The sequence below is a fragment of the Colius striatus genome, chromosome Z (genome assembly GCF_028858725.1).
Source record: "Colius striatus isolate bColStr4 chromosome Z, bColStr4.1.hap1, whole genome shotgun sequence".
Classification (NCBI taxonomy): Eukaryota; Metazoa; Chordata; class Aves; order Coliiformes; family Coliidae; genus Colius; species Colius striatus.
In genome coordinates, this window is record NC_084790.1 from 60,074,017 (window position 1) to 60,092,329 (window position 18,313).

An 18,313-nucleotide genomic window follows, 5' to 3' on the forward strand; every position below is an offset into this window, starting at 1 on the left:
GTACAGCCTGCGTTCACCGCTTGCGTTCCACAGAGCGCGAAACACGCACCCTGCCGCCTTCTTCCGGGTGTACCAGCCTACAGCCTGCATGGAAACGCCCGAGGCGCAGTGGCGGTGCTGGCGGCGCTCCTCCTCCCGCGCCGCCTGACGCCCAGGAGAACGGAGGAGCTACCCCTTGTTGCCGTCAGCACGTCTAAGAGACTGTTTTTAAGGCGCTCAGAGGAGGGAGGCGGGCAGGCGGGGCCACCTGTGCGAAGAAGCTGCCTCTTCAAAGCCGTCGGGGGAAGGGCCGGCTCGCCTCACTCACTCGGCCGTAGGCAGCTGCGGGCAGGAGCGGGGCGGCCGCTCCGTCCCTCGGGCAGACCGAGGCGGGTGAGTGGGACGGGCGTCAGGTCAGCGGCGCCGTGGGCAGGCCGCAGCAGCGGCTGCGCCGGCGGGCGCCATGGGCGAGCCGCTGTGGTGGGACCAGCTGCGGGCCGGCAGCTCGGAGGTGGACTGGTGCGAGGAGAACTACACCATCGTGCCCGCAATAGCCGAGTTCTACAACACGGTGCGTGGCGGCGGCGGCTGCCGGGCGGTGCGGGAGCGGCGGTGCCGGGGGGGCGGAGAAGAGGCGAGGGCTGCGCGGCCCGCGCTCGGCGGCTGGCCTGGTTGCGGGGCCGTGCGGTGGCGGTCGGGCTGTGCCGCGGGAGCCCCTGCTGCCTGGAGACCCCGCCTCACACAGGGTTTTCGTGGGACTGAGGAATGCTCTTCCGTCACTGTCTGCTTCTTCCCTCTCCGGTCCCTGGGAGACCTGAAATGAAAGGAAAAGGAATGTTTTGTGTTGTAGGAGCAAAATCAGGAGGTTTAGAGAGCCCCCTCCTCCTCTGCGCCGAGCCCTGTGGGGCGGCCCTAACGCACATTTCTGGGGCGGGATCGCCGACATCTAGATGTCTTTTCTAGACATTAGCAGAAGAAAGGAAGGAGAAGATAGAGGGAGGACTAAGGCAGTTGTTGCTTCTTTCCAGGAAGCTGAGGTTTACACCTCAGTCCTCCTGTGCCATCCCAATACCTCTGAGCTGCTGGAAAGAACTTGTGAAACATGGCACCAGCAACAGAACCAGAGTGCCTTCCCTGTACCTCACATCTTGGAAGGGGAGCAAGGGGTGCAATGTGCCTGGCATCCTGTTGATACGATGAATGTAGTGACAAATAGATCCCGCAGAGTGAGATAGTGCATCAGACTTTCTGGTAGTTTGCCTTTCTGTGAAAAACAACATGTCCAGGAGCAAACCCTGTAAATGCAGTGCTTCTGTTCTGTAGGGAGTGGTCTGTACACAAATGAGGAGCTGGGGCTTCTTCTCTTTTAAAATAGTCTTTTAGGGTTTTTTTCTCCCCAGTTCCATCCTTATCTGAGCTGAGATTCAATGGAAGAAAAGGGTAGGTGTCTGGTTTTGCTCCCTGGATATATATATAACAGGGTGTGCTGCACATGTAGAGCAAGTAATTCCAGGGCACATGGTGTCCAGTGCTAACCTGTTGTTTCTTTCTTGTTGTTTCCTGCCAGTGTTGTCTTGAGTGGCAGCTGGTCTATTCTATTGGAGAACTTTGAGGGCGTGTGTGGGAAACTGTCGGCTTTCTTTGTGTCTGATGTCACTGTGCAAGAGACAAAGGGAGGAAAAGGTTAGGATAAACAAGGTTTTTGAAGACAGCAAGTATGGTTTGGAGCCAGCTGTGCAAGGGGATGTGTATCCTTCTGATGGTACTGAGCTTGATTAGCAGTGACATAGAAGGTCGCAAATTGCTAGGAGCTGCAGGTATCTAGATGAGTAACTGAGATTCCAGACTGGTTAAGAGATACATAGCAAAAATTTTTCCCCAAAGCCTTGAGTGTTGTGTCAGCTGTGCACAAATCAGTCAGCTGTACACTGAAAGGAGAGGGAAGAAAACAGGCTATGCCCAGGGTTGTCGTGTGTAGCCTCTCTTCAATATTAACAAGCTGTTGTGATGGTTTGAATTCTCTGTTAGTGACTTCTGAAAATTAAGACAGTGACTTTTAGTGGATTGACAGTGTTTTGTGACTCTGTCTCCCAGAAAATGTATACTTGTAGGACAGTTTTGAGATTTTGGCCCTACTTTTTTGGATTTTTTTTTTGCAAATTTTGGTCCTCCACTTAAGTGAAGCCTAAATTTCCTTCAAAGTTGGGGCAGTTCTCACTCTGACTCAGACCCTTTGGAAATTTCATGAAGGGCTTTGGCAGACCTGAATCTGGCATCTGGGTCTTTAAGCTGAAGATTAAAACCTTGCTAATCCGTGTGTTAAACTGTCAAAGATGAGGTCAGAGTTGTAGCTGAGGTCTCACGCAACGTTCATGAAAGCGCAAAACAGGAACAGCTTATCTGAAATACATGTTTTAAAAATAATTACTTCTTCTGATGGGGCTGTTCTGATGTTCCGATTGTCTGTTACGCGTGAATTTGGCTTGATTTAGTTAAAAGCAAAACAAAGCGCTCAGTGGGAGTAGATTCCTCTGTCCAGATGTTTAGTACAAATTGATCAGGCTCGTTTTTTAAAACATATGTGAGATATACTGAACACAAAATCACATCAGATCTTACATTCTTTCAGTAAAGAGGCCACAAACCACTCTGTAACTTGAAAAGAATGACTGCGGGAAAACTATAGAGTTTTGTTAGGTTGTGTTGGGTTTTTTTTCCCCCAAATTAATAAGGTGAGGTGTGGTGAAGCAGTGTAACCCTACTCCAGAATATAAACAAATGCCTTCTTGTGATCAAAAACATTTACCCTGTGCAGAGATATTTACCAAAAAAATGCTGTTGTGTTTCAAATGCCTGGAAACAGTAACTTTTTTGTATTTTGCTGCTAGTAAAGTCAATCCTTTGCAGTTCAGTGTGTTGCATTCAGTGTGTATGTAATACATATTACTCTTTAAGTTTCTGTTTAAAGGGGGAATTGCCAGTGTTTTCATTCCTCTTCTTTTGTTCCCTAGTGTCAGGGAGATAAAAGTTTTTAAAAGCTATCAAATAGTCTTAAGAGTGTGAGAGAGTGCTCATACTCTCTCTACATCATCTTTTCTACTGCAGGAGTCTTTTAGTGTGAGTGTCATGCTCATGGATAGGATATAGAGATACAAACCCTCTGAAATCGCCAAGAGCTACTTAGTCCTTTTTTGCACTCTCCTCAGAAGGGGGTAATGCAACAAGTGTGGTGGTGGTTCAATGCCACAGCTGCTCTCTGAGAGATGTACCAGATCATAAGGAATCCTTGAGCTTTAGTAGGTCTGCAAGAAACATCCCATGTCAGGAAACTGACCAGGTGTGAGTGAAGTTATGTGGTCATGATCTCATCAAGCCTCTGGTATTCCCTCTGTGGCCCATGTCCTGTATTCCCCTCATACAATTAGGTAGTTGGAAATTAAAATTAAAGGCCCGGAATTGTGTGAAGCTAGGGGAATGGACTGTTCTTGACAGGCTGCTTACCTTTTTTCCAGAACTGTGACATTTAATCATTGCCTTTTGCAGAAGACAAAGAAAGTTGTCTATACTCCTGTTGTTATGTTTTTTGCACAGTTCTTAACCATATCAGCATTTGGATTGTACATTGTCAAACCATGCAGGCCAGTTTGTTGTGTGTCATGTGAAAAATTGCCCATGCCACATATTTTCTGAAACTGGGGCCAAATGACCAGGTGCCTCACTTGCTTGGAAGGCATGGTGTTAGTAGCTGCATTGTACCTACAGCTGTGGCCCTGGTAGGGAGCCAGGTTGTTATCAGATAGCGAAAACCCCTGCATCTGTTCTGGTGTGCATGTAATTGACACTAAACTTGAAATAGAGGGAACTTAAATAATGTGTTCCAGAGACCTGGTTTGAGTGTAACTTGTGGAAAATGAGAAAGAATTAAGATATTGCCTGAAAGAGAAACATATTTATCACACTTTTTTGTAAATTTAAAAGAATTTCAGTACCAAAGTTATTTCACCTCCTTCTATCTGCCTTATGATGAAAGGCTGAGGGAGCTGGGCCTCTTCAGCTTGGAGAAGACTGAGGGGTGACCATCAAAGATGCTCAAGTAGCCTGTTTGAGTGTGTAGGTTGCTTTACGTGGATTAAGAAAATTGTTCTGCCTCTTAAAATCTGTTAAAATAGTCCTTTGCTTTATAAATAACTCCTTGGTTGTTACCTTGCCTCCCCAGGGTTGTGCAGTATCCAGCACTCTTGACATTGCCCAGTGCCCCTGTTGTCAATCTTCCACCATCTCAATTTGTCAACGAGAAAGGCAGAATTTGCCACTTTGGTGGGATGTAAGATTTCCATAAGAAGAATCCTTTTATTTGTACTGAAGAAGTGCCTGGTCTGGCAGTAGTTGGTGCCCCCACAGGTGTTTCACGTCCGTTTTATGAGGCTGGCTTCCTACCTAGCAAAAGTTTTATGAAGCTGGCTTCCTACATAGCAAAACAAACCATAGGAGCTGGTGACTGGAGAAAGGATTGATTCTGTGTATGGGTTCAGAAAGGGCAGTCCAGCATGCGGTGGCTTTCTGGCAGCTTTCCAAGGTATGTCTGGTCAGTGTTGTAGGCTGAACTGCAAGGAGCCTTCTATTTGGGCTCTGTGCTGTCACCAGGGTGCTATTTGCAGAGATTTGCATAGTATTTGCAGCTGTGAACTGACTGTTTTAGTGAAATCTAAGGAAATGCAGCATGTATGTGAAGATGTACCTATAGTGTGAAGGAAGATGTCAGTTGTGAAGTAGAATTGCTCCCATAATTATTGTCATTTTGAATGCCAGCCTAGGAATGTGTTTTAGTGAGCCCTGCAAGTGTTATGTGAGATGTGTCTATTGTAATCATTGTAAGCTCTTTTTGGATACAGTATTGAGTGGTAGACAACGGTAGTTCAATGAACAAATGCCTCCTTTGTAGCTGTTCTTGAATCCTTTCTCCACTAGATTCTCATTCATACCAGTAAAAGCTTGTAAGTCTCTGTGAAGAGGTGATATGTCCCAAAGGAACGTTCTTGTCCTAGAGCTGTTTTCTGCATCTGCTTTAGGGGAATGTTGCTGGGGATGATTTTCTCTTGTGCTTGAGCTCAGTGGGGAAAACTGAAGGTGGGGAACTCATCTGATCTCCTGTCCTGCTGTAAAGAAGTAGCAGAGTCTTTCCATCCATTTTCAGTTACAGTCCCACAGCTGTTCCTCAGCACTGACAACTCCTTTTGGGGAGAACCAAGTGATGGCTGCAGTGACAGCTCCTGCTAACTGTTGCTGAAGTTATGTTAGCCTTTAACTAGAGAATCATGCTTTTGATTGTTCGTAAGCAAGACAAAATGTGTGTCTGTGTTCAACTCTTACATATTAAAGAGATCTGGCAGTGGTCTTAATTATCAGCCTTTTCACCTTCCTGTTACTAGTTTTCAATCATATTCTGTTGTTTCTGTAATGGAGAACCAAGAGAAAAAATGAAGTGCGAGAGGATTTACAGCTTAAAGCTCTCTTTACCCTGCACTAAAAAAAGGGTTCTAACTCCATTAGCTCAGCTTTCTGTTTCACACCTTCCAGACAATAGCTGTTGCTCAGTGACTTCACTTCCACTAAACCTGACTAGCCCAGTCTAGCATCAGTATTTCTAGTGCTTTTTCCATGATAGGCTGGATAGGTCAAGAGGACAGGTCACTTGCAAGGTCATCCTGTTCCTCAGCTACTTGGACTTGGAGGGTCCCTGAATTGCCACAGTCTTGCATATTTGTAGACTCCCAATAAAATTTCTCTGGGATTAGACTTGAAAAGTAATTGAAAGATGTGACTAGCCAAACTGTACATTGCTTAAAGTTGTTATGCTGTTATTAGTAAATAAAACAAGTTGATGCTTTGCAAAAACAGCTTCTCTTAGGCAGAAACTGGGGGCCATAATTTGTTGAGCTAGGGCTTCAGTGAGTGACACAATATTTTGTATAGCTGTCTTAGCCTATGAATATTTAAAGTTTGTTTATTTTCTGTCCTTGTGATACAGCTGTGGTGGTTTTTTTTTCCCCCTAGATAAGCAACGTCTTGTTTTTTGTTTTACCACCCATATGCATGTGCTTGTTCCGTCAGTATGCAACCTGCTTCAACAGTGGAATATATTTAATATGGACTCTGCTGGTTGTGGTTGGTAAGTTGACTGATCTCTGTTTGCCTGCTCCTGGGTGCACTGAGAGAAAAAAAATCTGTTTTTCCTGCTTGCACTTGATTGTTCTGCAAAACAAAGCAATTTTGATGTGTGTGGAGGAATTGTTTTTACTTTCTTGAGGCTACAGCAGCTGTAGTTTCTGAAAGTTTCTATCCTTCCTTTTCATAGCTTCTTTTTTTTTTTTTATCTGGGCTTACATTACAACAGTACTGACTATCCTTCCTCTGTTGTTGCTTCAATGAGAGCTGAAAGTGCCCAGAACAACTGAAGAGGTTGTAACAACAGAACAGGTTTGGCATTGTAGTGAGACTTACCTGTTTTGTAGATGTGAGATTTCCTAACCTGAGAGCACTGCCCTGCAGGGCAGTGTGACACTTTCCACTTGTAAAATTGTATCATGGAGTAGTCATCAGATCCTGCTTTTCACCTTTCTGTTGAGAACACTTAGAAGCAACATTTATTTTTTAGTTCTTAATTGGTTTTGCGTTTAACTTTACCATCTGAAGTTTTTTCACGTACATCTGCTTTTCCAGTAAGAGCTGGCATGTTTGGCCACTGCTTTTAATGCTGTATTGATGATTTGGATTGCCTTCTTAGGAAAGCTGGTGTTTTCTGGTTTTGGTTGTTTGGGTTTTTTCAGACCAAATGGTACCCCCTATTTGTGGTGAAGTTGTGAACATGAGCAAGTGTATTTTGGTCCTTACATTATTGCAAGTGTTCATACTCCCTTTTGATTGATTCTTCCAGGAATTGGATCTGTTTACTTTCACGCCACCCTCAGTTTCCTGGGCCAGATGCTGGATGAGCTGGCTATTCTCTGGGTCTTGATGTGTGCTCTTGCCATGTGGTTCCCTAGGAGATACCTGCCCAGAGTTTTTCGGAATGACAGGTAATCATACAACCATACACATATGCTTTCACATTTCTTTGAACTTCTTATAGTAACACCTAAACTTGCACGTAATGGCACTGAGTTTATCATCCAACCCTACCACTGCTGCTGCTATTTTTTTCTGACTCCATTCTCTTCCTATTGCTTGTATCTCAGACCATTTTCTTCAGAATTCCTGAATGTTTGCTGTTGCTGGTGGTGGGGTTTACACCGTGTAACTTCAGATCTCGAATTAATGTGACTTGCCTGTTCTGTGACGCTAGGGAGACCTTCACATGAGTAGTTTTTGTCAGTTGCAGATAAAGTAAAGTAAGAGAAACTCGCTTTCCCCTCTTCCTTTTTTATATCCTAAAGTGTACGTATGAGTGGACCTATGGAAGTCAGCTGAATTTTCATCTGAATATTTAAGGCAATGTGTAAGAGCGACGTGAAAGTATTCAAGGGTTAAGTGTTTGTTTAGAAGCATATTGTTTTGCTTCTTTTTGTCTTTTTCTTGCAGGATTAAAAAAAGCACATTGTGGTCAGTTTAAAGAATCTGGTTGTGATTTGTCCCCCCTAAAATTGTGCTATAATTTTTGTACATATTACTTTTTTATGTAGTAAAGAAGGTGATGTAATGGAGAGGTTTGAATTGCAGCACAATGCTTTTCTCTATGAAATTGCTAGGTTACTGCCTCTTGCTTTTTTTTTATAGTGTTACTAGCTGTGGGGTCCCCTTGACCTATGCCTCATGAAGTTGCTGTGGGGAGAAGGGGAGAGAAGATTGGCGTCTGCAATGACCATTCCTCAAAATAGCTTGCTCTGAGAAAAGTATATCTTGAATTACCATGTGCAGACTAAACAGTCTAATGGCTTTGTCATGTTGGTGTGAATTTAGTACTTCTGTATATTGTGACACAGTGCTGTTACAGGATGTCATCAACTTGACAAGCAAACAAGTTTTACTGGGGTGTTTTGGTTGATGACATGTAATTGCCTAGAAGTAGAGTTCAGAGCCTTGAAGAGTCCCTGTGACCATATATAAATTATTCCTCAGAAGCCTAAGGGGATTGTTATATGTGATGTCATTGCCTTCTGATACTAGGCTGGGCAGGTTTGTAGTATGGGCCAAGAGGTTAAACTGCATCCCTTTTATAATGAATAGTAACACTTTTTGGGTGAAATCCCATTTCTATTGAATTTGGCATTAAAATTATAAATAATAATCTCCCAGGTTATAACCGATTCATAAAAATACTGAGATCGAGTGAAGGATGTTCTTGATCCTAAATTTCTCAGAACACTTCTTCCTGAGAATCTGCCAGGGCAGTTACATATTAAGGTTTTGATTCGTTGCTGGAGTGTGCAGAAGAAAGAAATACTGGACAAAACTCTAGATTTTGGTTGATATTTTGGGGCTTTTGCTTTACCTAGCTAATCCCCTAATATTATATTTTTTCTGTGTTCACTGCTGTGATCATCACTTTCTTGATCCTCACCACACTCTGTCTTTTCTGTGCTCTAAATATGCATATATTATTATCTACTGTGACTGATTTGTGGTGTCTTTAGTCATTAACGAATTCATATCAGATCAGAACTTCATACTTAAATAAGTATTGCCTTCCAGCAGAAAGAAAAACTTCAAAGCAAAAGGCAGATGATGAGGTAGGTAAGGGTGATGGCAGGGAATGGTGCTGCACAAGTATACCAAGATGCTGCTTCAGACATAGAACTAAGAATGGAAGAGCCATCTATGAATACTGACTAGTTTATAAAGCTATGGGCCAGTACTTAAAAGGTAGTGGAATGATCCAATCTGCCAATTAGGAATAGGGTGTTTAAAGTCCAAACTTGGAGTTACATATATTAACATATATTTCATTTAGAAGTTGTCAAGCTCTTTATATAGGGCCCAGTTGTGATTTCATTTATGCCAAGAATATACTAAACTGTAGTCTTTTAAAAGTATGTGAATCTCTCACCTGCTGTTGAGTTTGTTTAAAAATAAATGTTCTTAATTACCTTGTAGCTTTCAGGGTCTTTAAGGCTTAAAAGACATAAAGGAAAATAAACCAGACTGTAATGTGACTCTAGAAATTGGGGCATTAATGGTAACAAAATATCCCAAAAATCGATGTTAAGAGCATGAAGAATGATGACAAAACACTGCTTTGAGAAAGTAGAATGCTGTGTTCCTGACTGGATGGAGGAGGAAGATCAGAACCCAAACAAAGATTTCTGTATAAGGTTACCTCTGCATGCACATGCAAATATGTGCAAGAGCCGCATCTGCTTTATGCACGTTGTCATTGTACCTCCTGAACATGCACACAGAGAAACCTATATTACATTATTAAAGTAATGTCTGGTTTTGATAATTAAATATTTTGAATTAAAAGCAGGTTTTATTTCCCAAAAAACCCTATTCAGGAGCCGCTTCAAAGCTGCCGTGGGTGTCCTGTCTGGTGTTACTACCTGCCTCGCTTTCATTAAGCCTGCTGTCAACAACATCTCGCTAATGACTCTGGGTGTTCCTTGCACAGCTTTGCTCATAGCTGAGTTAAAGAGGTGAGTACACTTCTGCTGAATGCAGTGTTGCCTTCCGAGATCCTGAGACTGCTGTGTGATAGTGCTTCAGTGCTTGTGATAGCAGAACTGCAGATCAGGTGTAAACCTGCACTTCTGTTTTTGATGAGGAATTTCGATTTTTTTCCAAGGTCATTATACTAGGTCAGACATTGTCTGTTGTCTTGTGACTTATCTCTAACCTGATCCAACTCAATTTGTTTTGTTTATTGTGAATCAGGGCTTTGCTCTCCTGACAGCATTTCTGCTGTATAGTCTATGTAAGGGTGATTTGATCACATGATCACAGTCTGTTTACCAGAGGGTATGCGGAGCAAGGCCCAAGCAGTCATGGAAGATGCGTTCTGGCTTTCAAAGTTACACTGTGAGTCTTACACCACTTTGTCTTCTGACATGGATATTGTGATGGAGTCACACTGGAAAAGATATGGTTAATCACTGGGCTGTAGAGGATAACTATCAGTCGGGACCTTAGAAACTGTAAAACCAGAATGCAAATAGAGAGGAACCTGAGACCGATCTTAACATTTTAAAGAGTTCTGCAATGGTAGTGATACTACGAACTGTCCAGACACTTCTTTTTTTTTTGCATCCCTTCACCCACTGTATAAGGAACCATGTAAGTACCACCATATAAATAGCACACAAGTTGGTTGTAGGTAAGAAGTCAGTAGTTGAAGAATGTTGGTGGAGGTGTCCCATTTTGATGAAAACACCAAGAAACTGCTGACAGGGCAAATGAGGATCTGGTTGTAGCACTGAATAATTTAGGTGAACTATCTACATATCAGTAGGCATGAGCTCCTGAGAAATTTAAAAGGATGAGCAGTTAGTATTTCATAAGTTTAAATACTATTGCATCAAATCTAGGAACTGATATGCCTACAGATACTTTCTAAAACTTCTTCTGAAAGGTCTTGTCTTACTAAAATGTGTGGAGTTTACTTGGGTGTTTTTTAAGAGAGAATTAAGGATGCAGATAAACCTTTTGAAATGGTGATTAAAAATGGATTTAAAATGACATATGGCCCTCTTAATTGTGCACTGGAGTGATGCAATACCTATGATATTTCTTGATGAATTCCTAAGTGTAAAAGGCAAATAATTAAAGGTTTTATTTTAAGCTATGCTGATCCCTGGGTTATTTAAATGAGATATTTTCATGCAAACTTAGAAGAGAGGAGTCATCTTGTTCCTTTTTTTGCAGCAGAAAAAATAATCTAAGCAGTGTTTAAATGCCTGCTATTCTCCCATTCTCTACAGCCAGAGTCAGTAGGGGACTACAGATCTGAGTCTTGGAGGTCTGCAGTGCAAGTTTCTGTGAAACGAGTATTTGGAAAAGGAAGGGTAAAAGCCTCCCAAGTAGTTTCTTCTTTTCCATGCTGACATTTGTGATGTGTTAGACCAAAACTCAGTGTTGTTACTTTCCTTCTAGGCTGGTGGCAGTGTTGTGCAGAATTCTGGTGAATCAGAATGACTGTATTTTCAAATGAGAATTCTCTGTCTCTTATTTGTCATTGATAAGGGGATAATATTGTCACAAAAGACCATTATGTCTTTAAACGTGAAATTGGTAGGGTAGCATGTATGTTATAAAATATGGGAGGTGGGAGATGTCAAAAGAAGGAAAGGTCATTCAGTGCATACTTGTCCTTGAAAGATAAAGAAATTGTAAAACTTTATTCTTGTTTCTGTCCCAAAAAAATCCCTTCACGTGCTTCATTAAAAAAACCACAAAAACAACCACCTCAAAGAAGCCCAACTAAAACATGAAATATTTCCTAGGGGATGGTATCAGAGAGAAAGTAGATGTGTAGGTCCTCCAGTTTGCTAGTCCAAACCAAAAAGCTGTAACATCGTTATATCAGTTTGATTTAGTCAGTCATCATCATTCATGTGACTGTCTTCATGTGTAGACTGTTGATAGAATATTGTTGCTGAGTACCTAGGCCTTGAGCAGTGAAGTTTTACTCTAGCTTCAGGTCTGCCTGTTTTGTACTATAAATCTGGCTCTGAGGGAGCCCTGCTTCATTGTCACAAGTTACTGATAGTTGTCTTATTCCCTTAATGAAAAGATTAAGCTAGTTAAAAGTTCAAAATATCCCTTAGGGTATGAAGGAAGATATTTGTGTCAAAATGAGTCCAATAGTTAATTGGCATCCAACAACTTGCACTGGCTTGGAGAAAAGCTTGTATGTTTTCTTGGGGGTGCCGTGGGACTGGAAGATAAAGCTGCTAGAAGTGTGTACCAGCCTGCTCCTGCTAGCAGCAAATGGCTGGGGTACGCCAGTGTTTGTAGAAACGTATTTAAATAACTGCTTTTTTACTTAAACAGAGAACACCTTGCATTGTATAGGCAAAAGGTGCAAATGGAAATTCAAGCTTTATGGAGCCCAGTTTCTTTCAGACTAGAGTACTGTAAGAGAATGTCACAGATCTGCACACAGCAGCATAAACAGCTCTTTTAGAAGAGCTTCAACTGACAGGTTCTGTTTCAGTGGTAGCTGGGATGATCAGTGCCAGTGCCTGTGCCTGTCGAGAAATAAAAGAGATGGGTTAGGTCCCTGTCTCTCTTGCCAGTGTCCAGGTGGCATTTGCATTACATCACCTCGTTGAGGTAAGAGCAATGGCAGGTTTGCAGCCCCCTGCCTGCTCAGCAACTGTCCCCTAGGCCCATCTGAAGCACGGTTACTGTAGGAACTGAAGACTCGTAGATGACGGGTGTTTACAGAAAACCTGTAGTAGTGTATGGGTCAGCAGACTGTGTTCTCCTCGTTGTGCTTGACTCTTTCTGCCCTAGAGTAGTCTTCTGCAGTACACCGTACAGTATCTAGTCCTGAGTTTATAAAAATAATTTGCAGTACTTGATGGCAGTACCGAGTAAAGCTCTCATTACAGTCTGTACCATTTCCATGGCGGAAGTGAAGGTTTCTTCAAGTAAGCTTTCAATTTCCCTTTGCAACCTCAAACTCTTTGAACCATGCAGGTTAATTGTCCTCTCCTCTTGATATTGCAACTAGTCAGATATTGGCAGGCATAGTCACTGGCTAAAGGAGCTGGAAGTTTCAGGCCAAGCCTCTTATCTTGAGGTGCTGTTGCATGTGTTTGTTTGTGTCCTTTAGACAAGTCCAGGAAAGCGTCTGTGTTCTTAGTACACACATCTTTTTCTCTGACAGAATATCCTACAGGGAAAACTGTACTAATTGTTTAGCTTGCAACACATCAGAGCCAGATCAGGTGTACTGCTGCAAATACATTAAGAAAGGTGTTCTTAGATGGAGCATTCTGTGTATGTTCTTAATTTTTCTGACTGCCTATCTGGGCTCCTGTAGCAAAGCTCTGGTACTAGTGGCAGTTCTGCCCTTCCACCATAGAGTGTCAAGAGACACTCTCTGCCCCTGTCCTCCTCCAGCTGAGTAGCTGGACATCATCTCACATGTGTGGGAGGAGGGTGTAGTGCCCATGGAGGCAATTAGCAGTAAGTGCTGGAAACATGAGAACTCTGTAAACATATCAAATGAGAACAACAAGCTTCAGACTGACAAGTATTTTATGTGGAAGATAGGACAAAAGAGATTTTTGATCTGTGCTGTCATAAAGTTGTCAAGGACAGTCATGTATAAAGAAGATGGGGGCCATAAATACTACTGCAGTGCAGACAGTGAAGAAGTGTTTGCTTATTCTAGATCCTTCATCCAGGGATACACACTTGAATTGCGTGTCACAAGATGAAGTGTCCCTGTAAAGGACTTCTTTGCCAGGCATTGTTTGCCTTCCAGATGTGGTGAATGACCAAAAGAATTGTGTGGAAGAAGACTGGTGATTCAGTGTCAAGTCTACTGGAGTGACTGTAGTGTAGCAGAGAGAAAAGTTGAGTGATGATCTACTAGAGATGAGGAAGCATGGAGACATGCCCAGTAACTTTTTGGTAGAGGTGTAAGAGACAGATGGGTGTGGATTAGAGTGGCCTTGGAACAGAGGGAGGGATTATGGGGTGCTTGGCATTGACTTGTTTTCCTCCTAGGAAAACATATTCTTCCTGGGCAGCCTGTGCCAGGGCTACCTCACCCTTACAGGAAAGCAGTTTTTCCTTATGTTTAAATGGAACTTTTTGTGTTTCAGCTTTTGTCCATTAACCTTTGTCCAGACAGCATGTGTAACTAATCACCAGTTGTCTAGATAACCCTCCCTAGGCAGGGGAGAGCTTTGATGTTTGCCTACCATTTACTTATTGGTATTTAAGACCATATCTACAACACAGCTGCTGATTAAAAGTTTTATTTTGTCACTTCAGCGCTGCCTTGCATCAGAGCCATATTTACTGTAAGGAAAGTTCTTCTGTTAAGGATGTTTATGGTGGAGCCATTTTAAAGATGTGTGGCAGGTACTGTGAATCTTGCCCTAAAATACATACAGCCAAAAAAGCATCAAGCTATCATTACAAAGCAAATCTTGTTTTGTTTTATTAAAGCTTCTGTGTTGTTTTTTCTCCTCAGATGTGAAAACCTGCGTGTGTACAAACTAGGTCTCTTTTCAGGTCTTTGGTGGATGCTTGCACTTTTCTGCTGGATCAGTGACAAAGCATTTTGTGAGATCTGGTCCTCATTCAACTTCCCTTATTTGCACTGTGTGTGGTAAGTGTTGTGTATAAACTTCATGGCTTGACTCAAATGTGACATATCTTCACTACATTACCCATCCATGCTGCCTGGTAGCTATTTCTGGCTAGTGCTAGGTAGAATTACTCGTAAGCTTATAAGCCCTCAGCAAGTGTCACGCTACCCAGAATGGCAGATTTCGGAGTCTCTTTAGCGTGAGCAGATTCTTCAGATACCAAGTTCATTAATTGTAACTGAATTCCTTGCCCTATTGTTACTAAAAAACCCACAGCACCACTCAACTGCAGCAGTGACTGTGGAAGCTTCCACTGTTAACAACTGAGGGTGAAGTAGGGCAGCAGTTGAAGGGCTTTGATGCCTTTTCTTTTGCACTACTCGGCAAACTGTGCTCTTATTCAAGGTGCCATGTCACAGCATTTCTGCACAAATCTGTCTGGTACAGAGAGGCCAAAATGCTGCAGCCACTTTAGACCAAGGATAAGCTACAGTTCTGTAGCTTTCCTTATTCTCTGTGTTTGCCTGCATGCAAAAGGGAGACAGCAGTCCTATGAGGGACTTGAGGATGTTTAAAGCATGGTGTAATATATTTGATTGCGTTATTGAAGGCATGTTACTGACTGTTTTCTCTCTTTCTGGGTGGTGTGGTTGTTTATTTCCAGGCACATTTTGATTTGCCTTGCGGCATACATGGGCTGTGTCTGCTTTGCTTACTTTGATGCTGCCTCTGAGATCCCTGAGCAGGGCCCCGTCATAAAGTTCTGGCCCAGTGAAAGGTGGGCGTTCATTGGGGTTCCCTACGTCACCCTGCTCTGCGCACACAAGAAGTTGCCTGTGAAGATCACATGAAGCTGGCCATGGAATGGGGGTGGAGTTTCAACTGATGTTCCAGCACAGACGATATTTAAGTAATGATAAATGAATAGGGTTGTATTTTGTCTTCTTGCTAAGACATGTAGCCCTGTGGTGTCATAGAAAGAAGAGACAAGCATGTCCTTTCATCTCTGTGGAGAAGAGGAAGGAAGGAGGAAGGTGGAGGCTCTCAAACACTAACCCCTGGCATCTCTGGTTGGCTCTGTTTTGCCCTGTCTTTTTGGTGTAGCTTTTCTCTTGATAAAAGCTCTTCCCACATACCAGGCAGGGTCAAGGAATGATGCTTCTGCAGTAGATCACCTCTGCTGCTCCTTTTAAGGCCTTCTCTGCAGCAGAAGGCAGTCCAAGATGCCTACGTGCCATCCTGTGTCCTTCACAGCTCTGATATTGATGTGGCCACAAGAGTGTGCTGGAAGCACATGCTCCACATAGCCTGGCCTGTAACACAGGCAGACGTGGAGCCTCACGGAGGTTGTGGTTGCCTCCCCAAGTACAACAGGAGACTCAGTGGCAACTGGGTAACTGAATCAGTGCAGTCAGACAGTGTAAATGCAGTAGCTGACGGAAGATTCAGTTCCTAAAACGAGGTAGGAGTTCAAGGGGTTTGAATTTTTCTGTATTTCCACTGATCTGTGTATGCTGCATATTTCACTCTTACAGAAACGCCTCAGAAATCCTTCTCTACCTCTGCGCACATTTGGTCTTGAATTTGGCATTGAAGCTCATGTAGAAGCATGAATGTTATCTTCTGTAAGAGCTCAGTTCGCTATGGACTGACAGTGTGATTAAACTAAAAACTCATAGGTGCCTAGCTGTACATCCAATTTGGGAGTTAACTTTATCACAAAAGAAGCCCAGCGCTCTGCTAGTTACACTTAAAAAAAAAAACCAAACCAGATAACCTATTTAAAAACGAAATGTGACTTTGGGTTGTGTATTCCTGCAAAAGACTGCTAGATTCAATTTTTCTGTCCGTTTCCAGCCTGTTTTGTAAAGACAAGGGGTGTTTAGACCCATTTACTTTTTTAAGGTTGTACCTTAAGGTTGAGGTTCAGGAAGGTCTATGGTTCTTGCAAGCAATTTGTGCGAGGTCTGTGTAAAAAAATGATGCAAAGTGCAGGCATCTTTTTCAAATACCAGCAGTTGTGGCTGCTAATAGCTGCAGTCTTGGAGAAAAGAAGGTCTGCTTTCATCCCACAAAATATGAGAACTGTCAGTCAGGTAAGGCTTTGGGTGTACACTTTTATTAATAAAAGTGATGTTTGAACACTACACCATGAAATGCCGTTTGCCCTGTGCTTTGCTGAGATGTCTCATGTTGTGCTTGGTTTTTATCAATGTGAAACTGTACACAGTGGCATCTTTAGGAAGTGAGCTTTTAAAAAGAGCTTTGGGATGTATTGACTTGGAAGCACTGTAAAACCTTTCAGATAACTTTTGTATTTGAATTTATGCGTAGCAAACGAGCTAAGATACTTGCTGTTACACTCAAAGCAAAGTTGTTCATGGGAGAGCTGCAAAGCAAATAAGTAGCTTACTGTCAGATTGACTGACAGATCATAAAAGCAGCAAAATCTGTCAACTGGAACAATGCAGATTTTTACCACTTGTTAGTAGATCTGAGGAAAATGTGGGTTTTGTACACACAGTCATATAATTTTTCTATTAAACTTATTTTGTAAAATTGCATACAGTAATGTTTGTTACTCTTTGAAACACAGCTGCTTTTTCCTTTTCTCCCTAATTATGAAATGCTCAGTTTTAACAATTCTCAGGTATTAAAAATCATGTTATTAGATCATTAATCAGGTAGGCTTGCTGACTGGAACCTAGCAAAGGTTGCTGGTGCCTGACATAGCCCTACTTTGAGCAAGATTTTTTTATATTGTTTGCTAAATTATTGTGCTATGGTAAATAAGTTATTTTCAGTATTGCTTGGGAAACTAGTAGCTGCAGACACCATGCCTGGAGCCTTCCTACTGAATATTTTGTTTGAATGCAGCCTCTGACTCAGAGGGCTCTAATCACCTTGCTGTCAACTGCTGTCTTCTGCTCTGCATAGTCTGACTGCTCACAAAAAAGTGATTTATATTTTTTAAAAATGTTAGTAGCACACTCAGTTGTTGCAGTGGTGAATGAATGCAGGTACAGGCCCAGAATCATCTCCTGTATTTTATTAATGAACCTCCAGCCTTCATTCTCTTCATGGGATATAATTGTGAACAAAGATTGCTGTCAGATAGTCAAAGCTCCACTGGCTGGGAGTATTCCATTATATCAGCAGCCTACCACTTTTAGACATAGTTACTGCACTTTGCATTAAATAATATTAACTTATATGTTTTTACATATTCTATAGTTATTTAAAAAAAAATTTAAACCAACCAATTTTTACCACATGGACAGCTTTACAGATTGCCCATTGCACTAAGGCTCCAGTTCATGGTAACATTAGTAGCCAAAGCAGTATGTGATTGGCACACAAAGGGGCTTGTGTACAGCTTTGGTCATACACATGAATAGACATGTGCACAAGTGTTACATTGGAGTGCAGAGTGATCTATATGCACTCTCACATTTTAAAGTCCCAGAATGCTTTCTTCCCTTGCTGGCAGGAAGTGAGTTGGTTCCTAGTCCTTAGGTTCAAATAGTATTTCAGTTTAATGAGCAGGATGCAATAGCATGTTCAGCGTAACATAGGTTCTGTATATTGGTGTGTGATATCCATCATTCTTTGAATGTTAAACTTCAGATTATTTAAGAAAGGATATTTATATCTCCATGATGGCAAACGCTGGCCCACTTCATAGTCACTAAAAGCTCAATAAGTAGTATGTATGGGGTGGTGCTGGGATTTTTTTTCATCTCCATTGAAGTCTGTATACTGAATGTTTGTGGAAAGCATGTAATACTTTGCAACATTAAATTACATTTGGAATAAATACTGTTTACCTTTTCCTACGTTGTGTTTGTGGAAAAGAATGCAGCTGCTGGTATAACACCTTAGTACTGTGAGGATAACTTCCTCCTCACACAGATAACAGCATTCCTGGCTCTTAGAGGAGGAAGGAGATTGCATTACGTGAAAAAACATTAATTTGCAAGGCAAAGGCTGCTTTCAGCAAACTACTGTTTTGCAAGCAAAACAAATACTTGGAAAACTGCAAGCATGTGAATTGTCGCAAGAAGTGGCTAGAA

At 42.2% G+C, this 18,313-nt stretch overlaps 1 protein-coding gene across 5 annotated transcripts; it reads left to right on the forward strand.

Annotated features, from left to right (window-relative positions):
- The first annotated feature begins 59 nt into the window (after nucleotides 1-59).
- Nucleotides 60-18,057, forward strand: ACER2 (alkaline ceramidase 2). 5 transcript variants are annotated; one of them, XM_062017212.1, is made up of 6 exons: nucleotides 67-550; nucleotides 6,091-6,148; nucleotides 6,914-7,055; nucleotides 9,471-9,608; nucleotides 14,123-14,260; nucleotides 14,905-18,057. In XM_062017212.1, exons 1-6 carry the CDS (start codon nucleotides 443-445, stop codon nucleotides 15,089-15,091), a joined length of 771 nt encoding a protein of 256 aa, XP_061873196.1. In that variant the 5' UTR covers nucleotides 67-442; the 3' UTR covers nucleotides 15,092-18,057. The 5 variants fall into 5 exon arrangements, with proteins under 5 accessions (XP_061873199.1, XP_061873196.1, XP_061873195.1 ...); XM_062017211.1 differs by having other exon boundaries at nucleotides 69-550; nucleotides 6,034-6,148; XM_062017213.1 differs by having other exon boundaries at nucleotides 69-372; nucleotides 6,034-6,148.
- Nucleotides 18,058-18,313: the final 256 nt, after the last annotated feature.

Excerpts from the sequence above, each read along its gene's own strand:
- ACER2 (XM_062017211.1), top strand. The coding sequence starts at position 443 with ATGGGCGAGCCGCTGTGGTGGGACCAGCTGCGGGCCGGCAGCTCGGAG. Across the intron at positions 551-6,033 it reads TAGCCGAGTTCTACAACACG|ATAAGCAACGTCTTGTTTTT; the intron begins GTGCGTGGCGGC and ends TTTTCCCCCTAG. Across the intron at positions 9,609-14,122 it reads CTCATAGCTGAGTTAAAGAG|ATGTGAAAACCTGCGTGTGT; the intron begins GTGAGTACACTT and ends TTTTCTCCTCAG.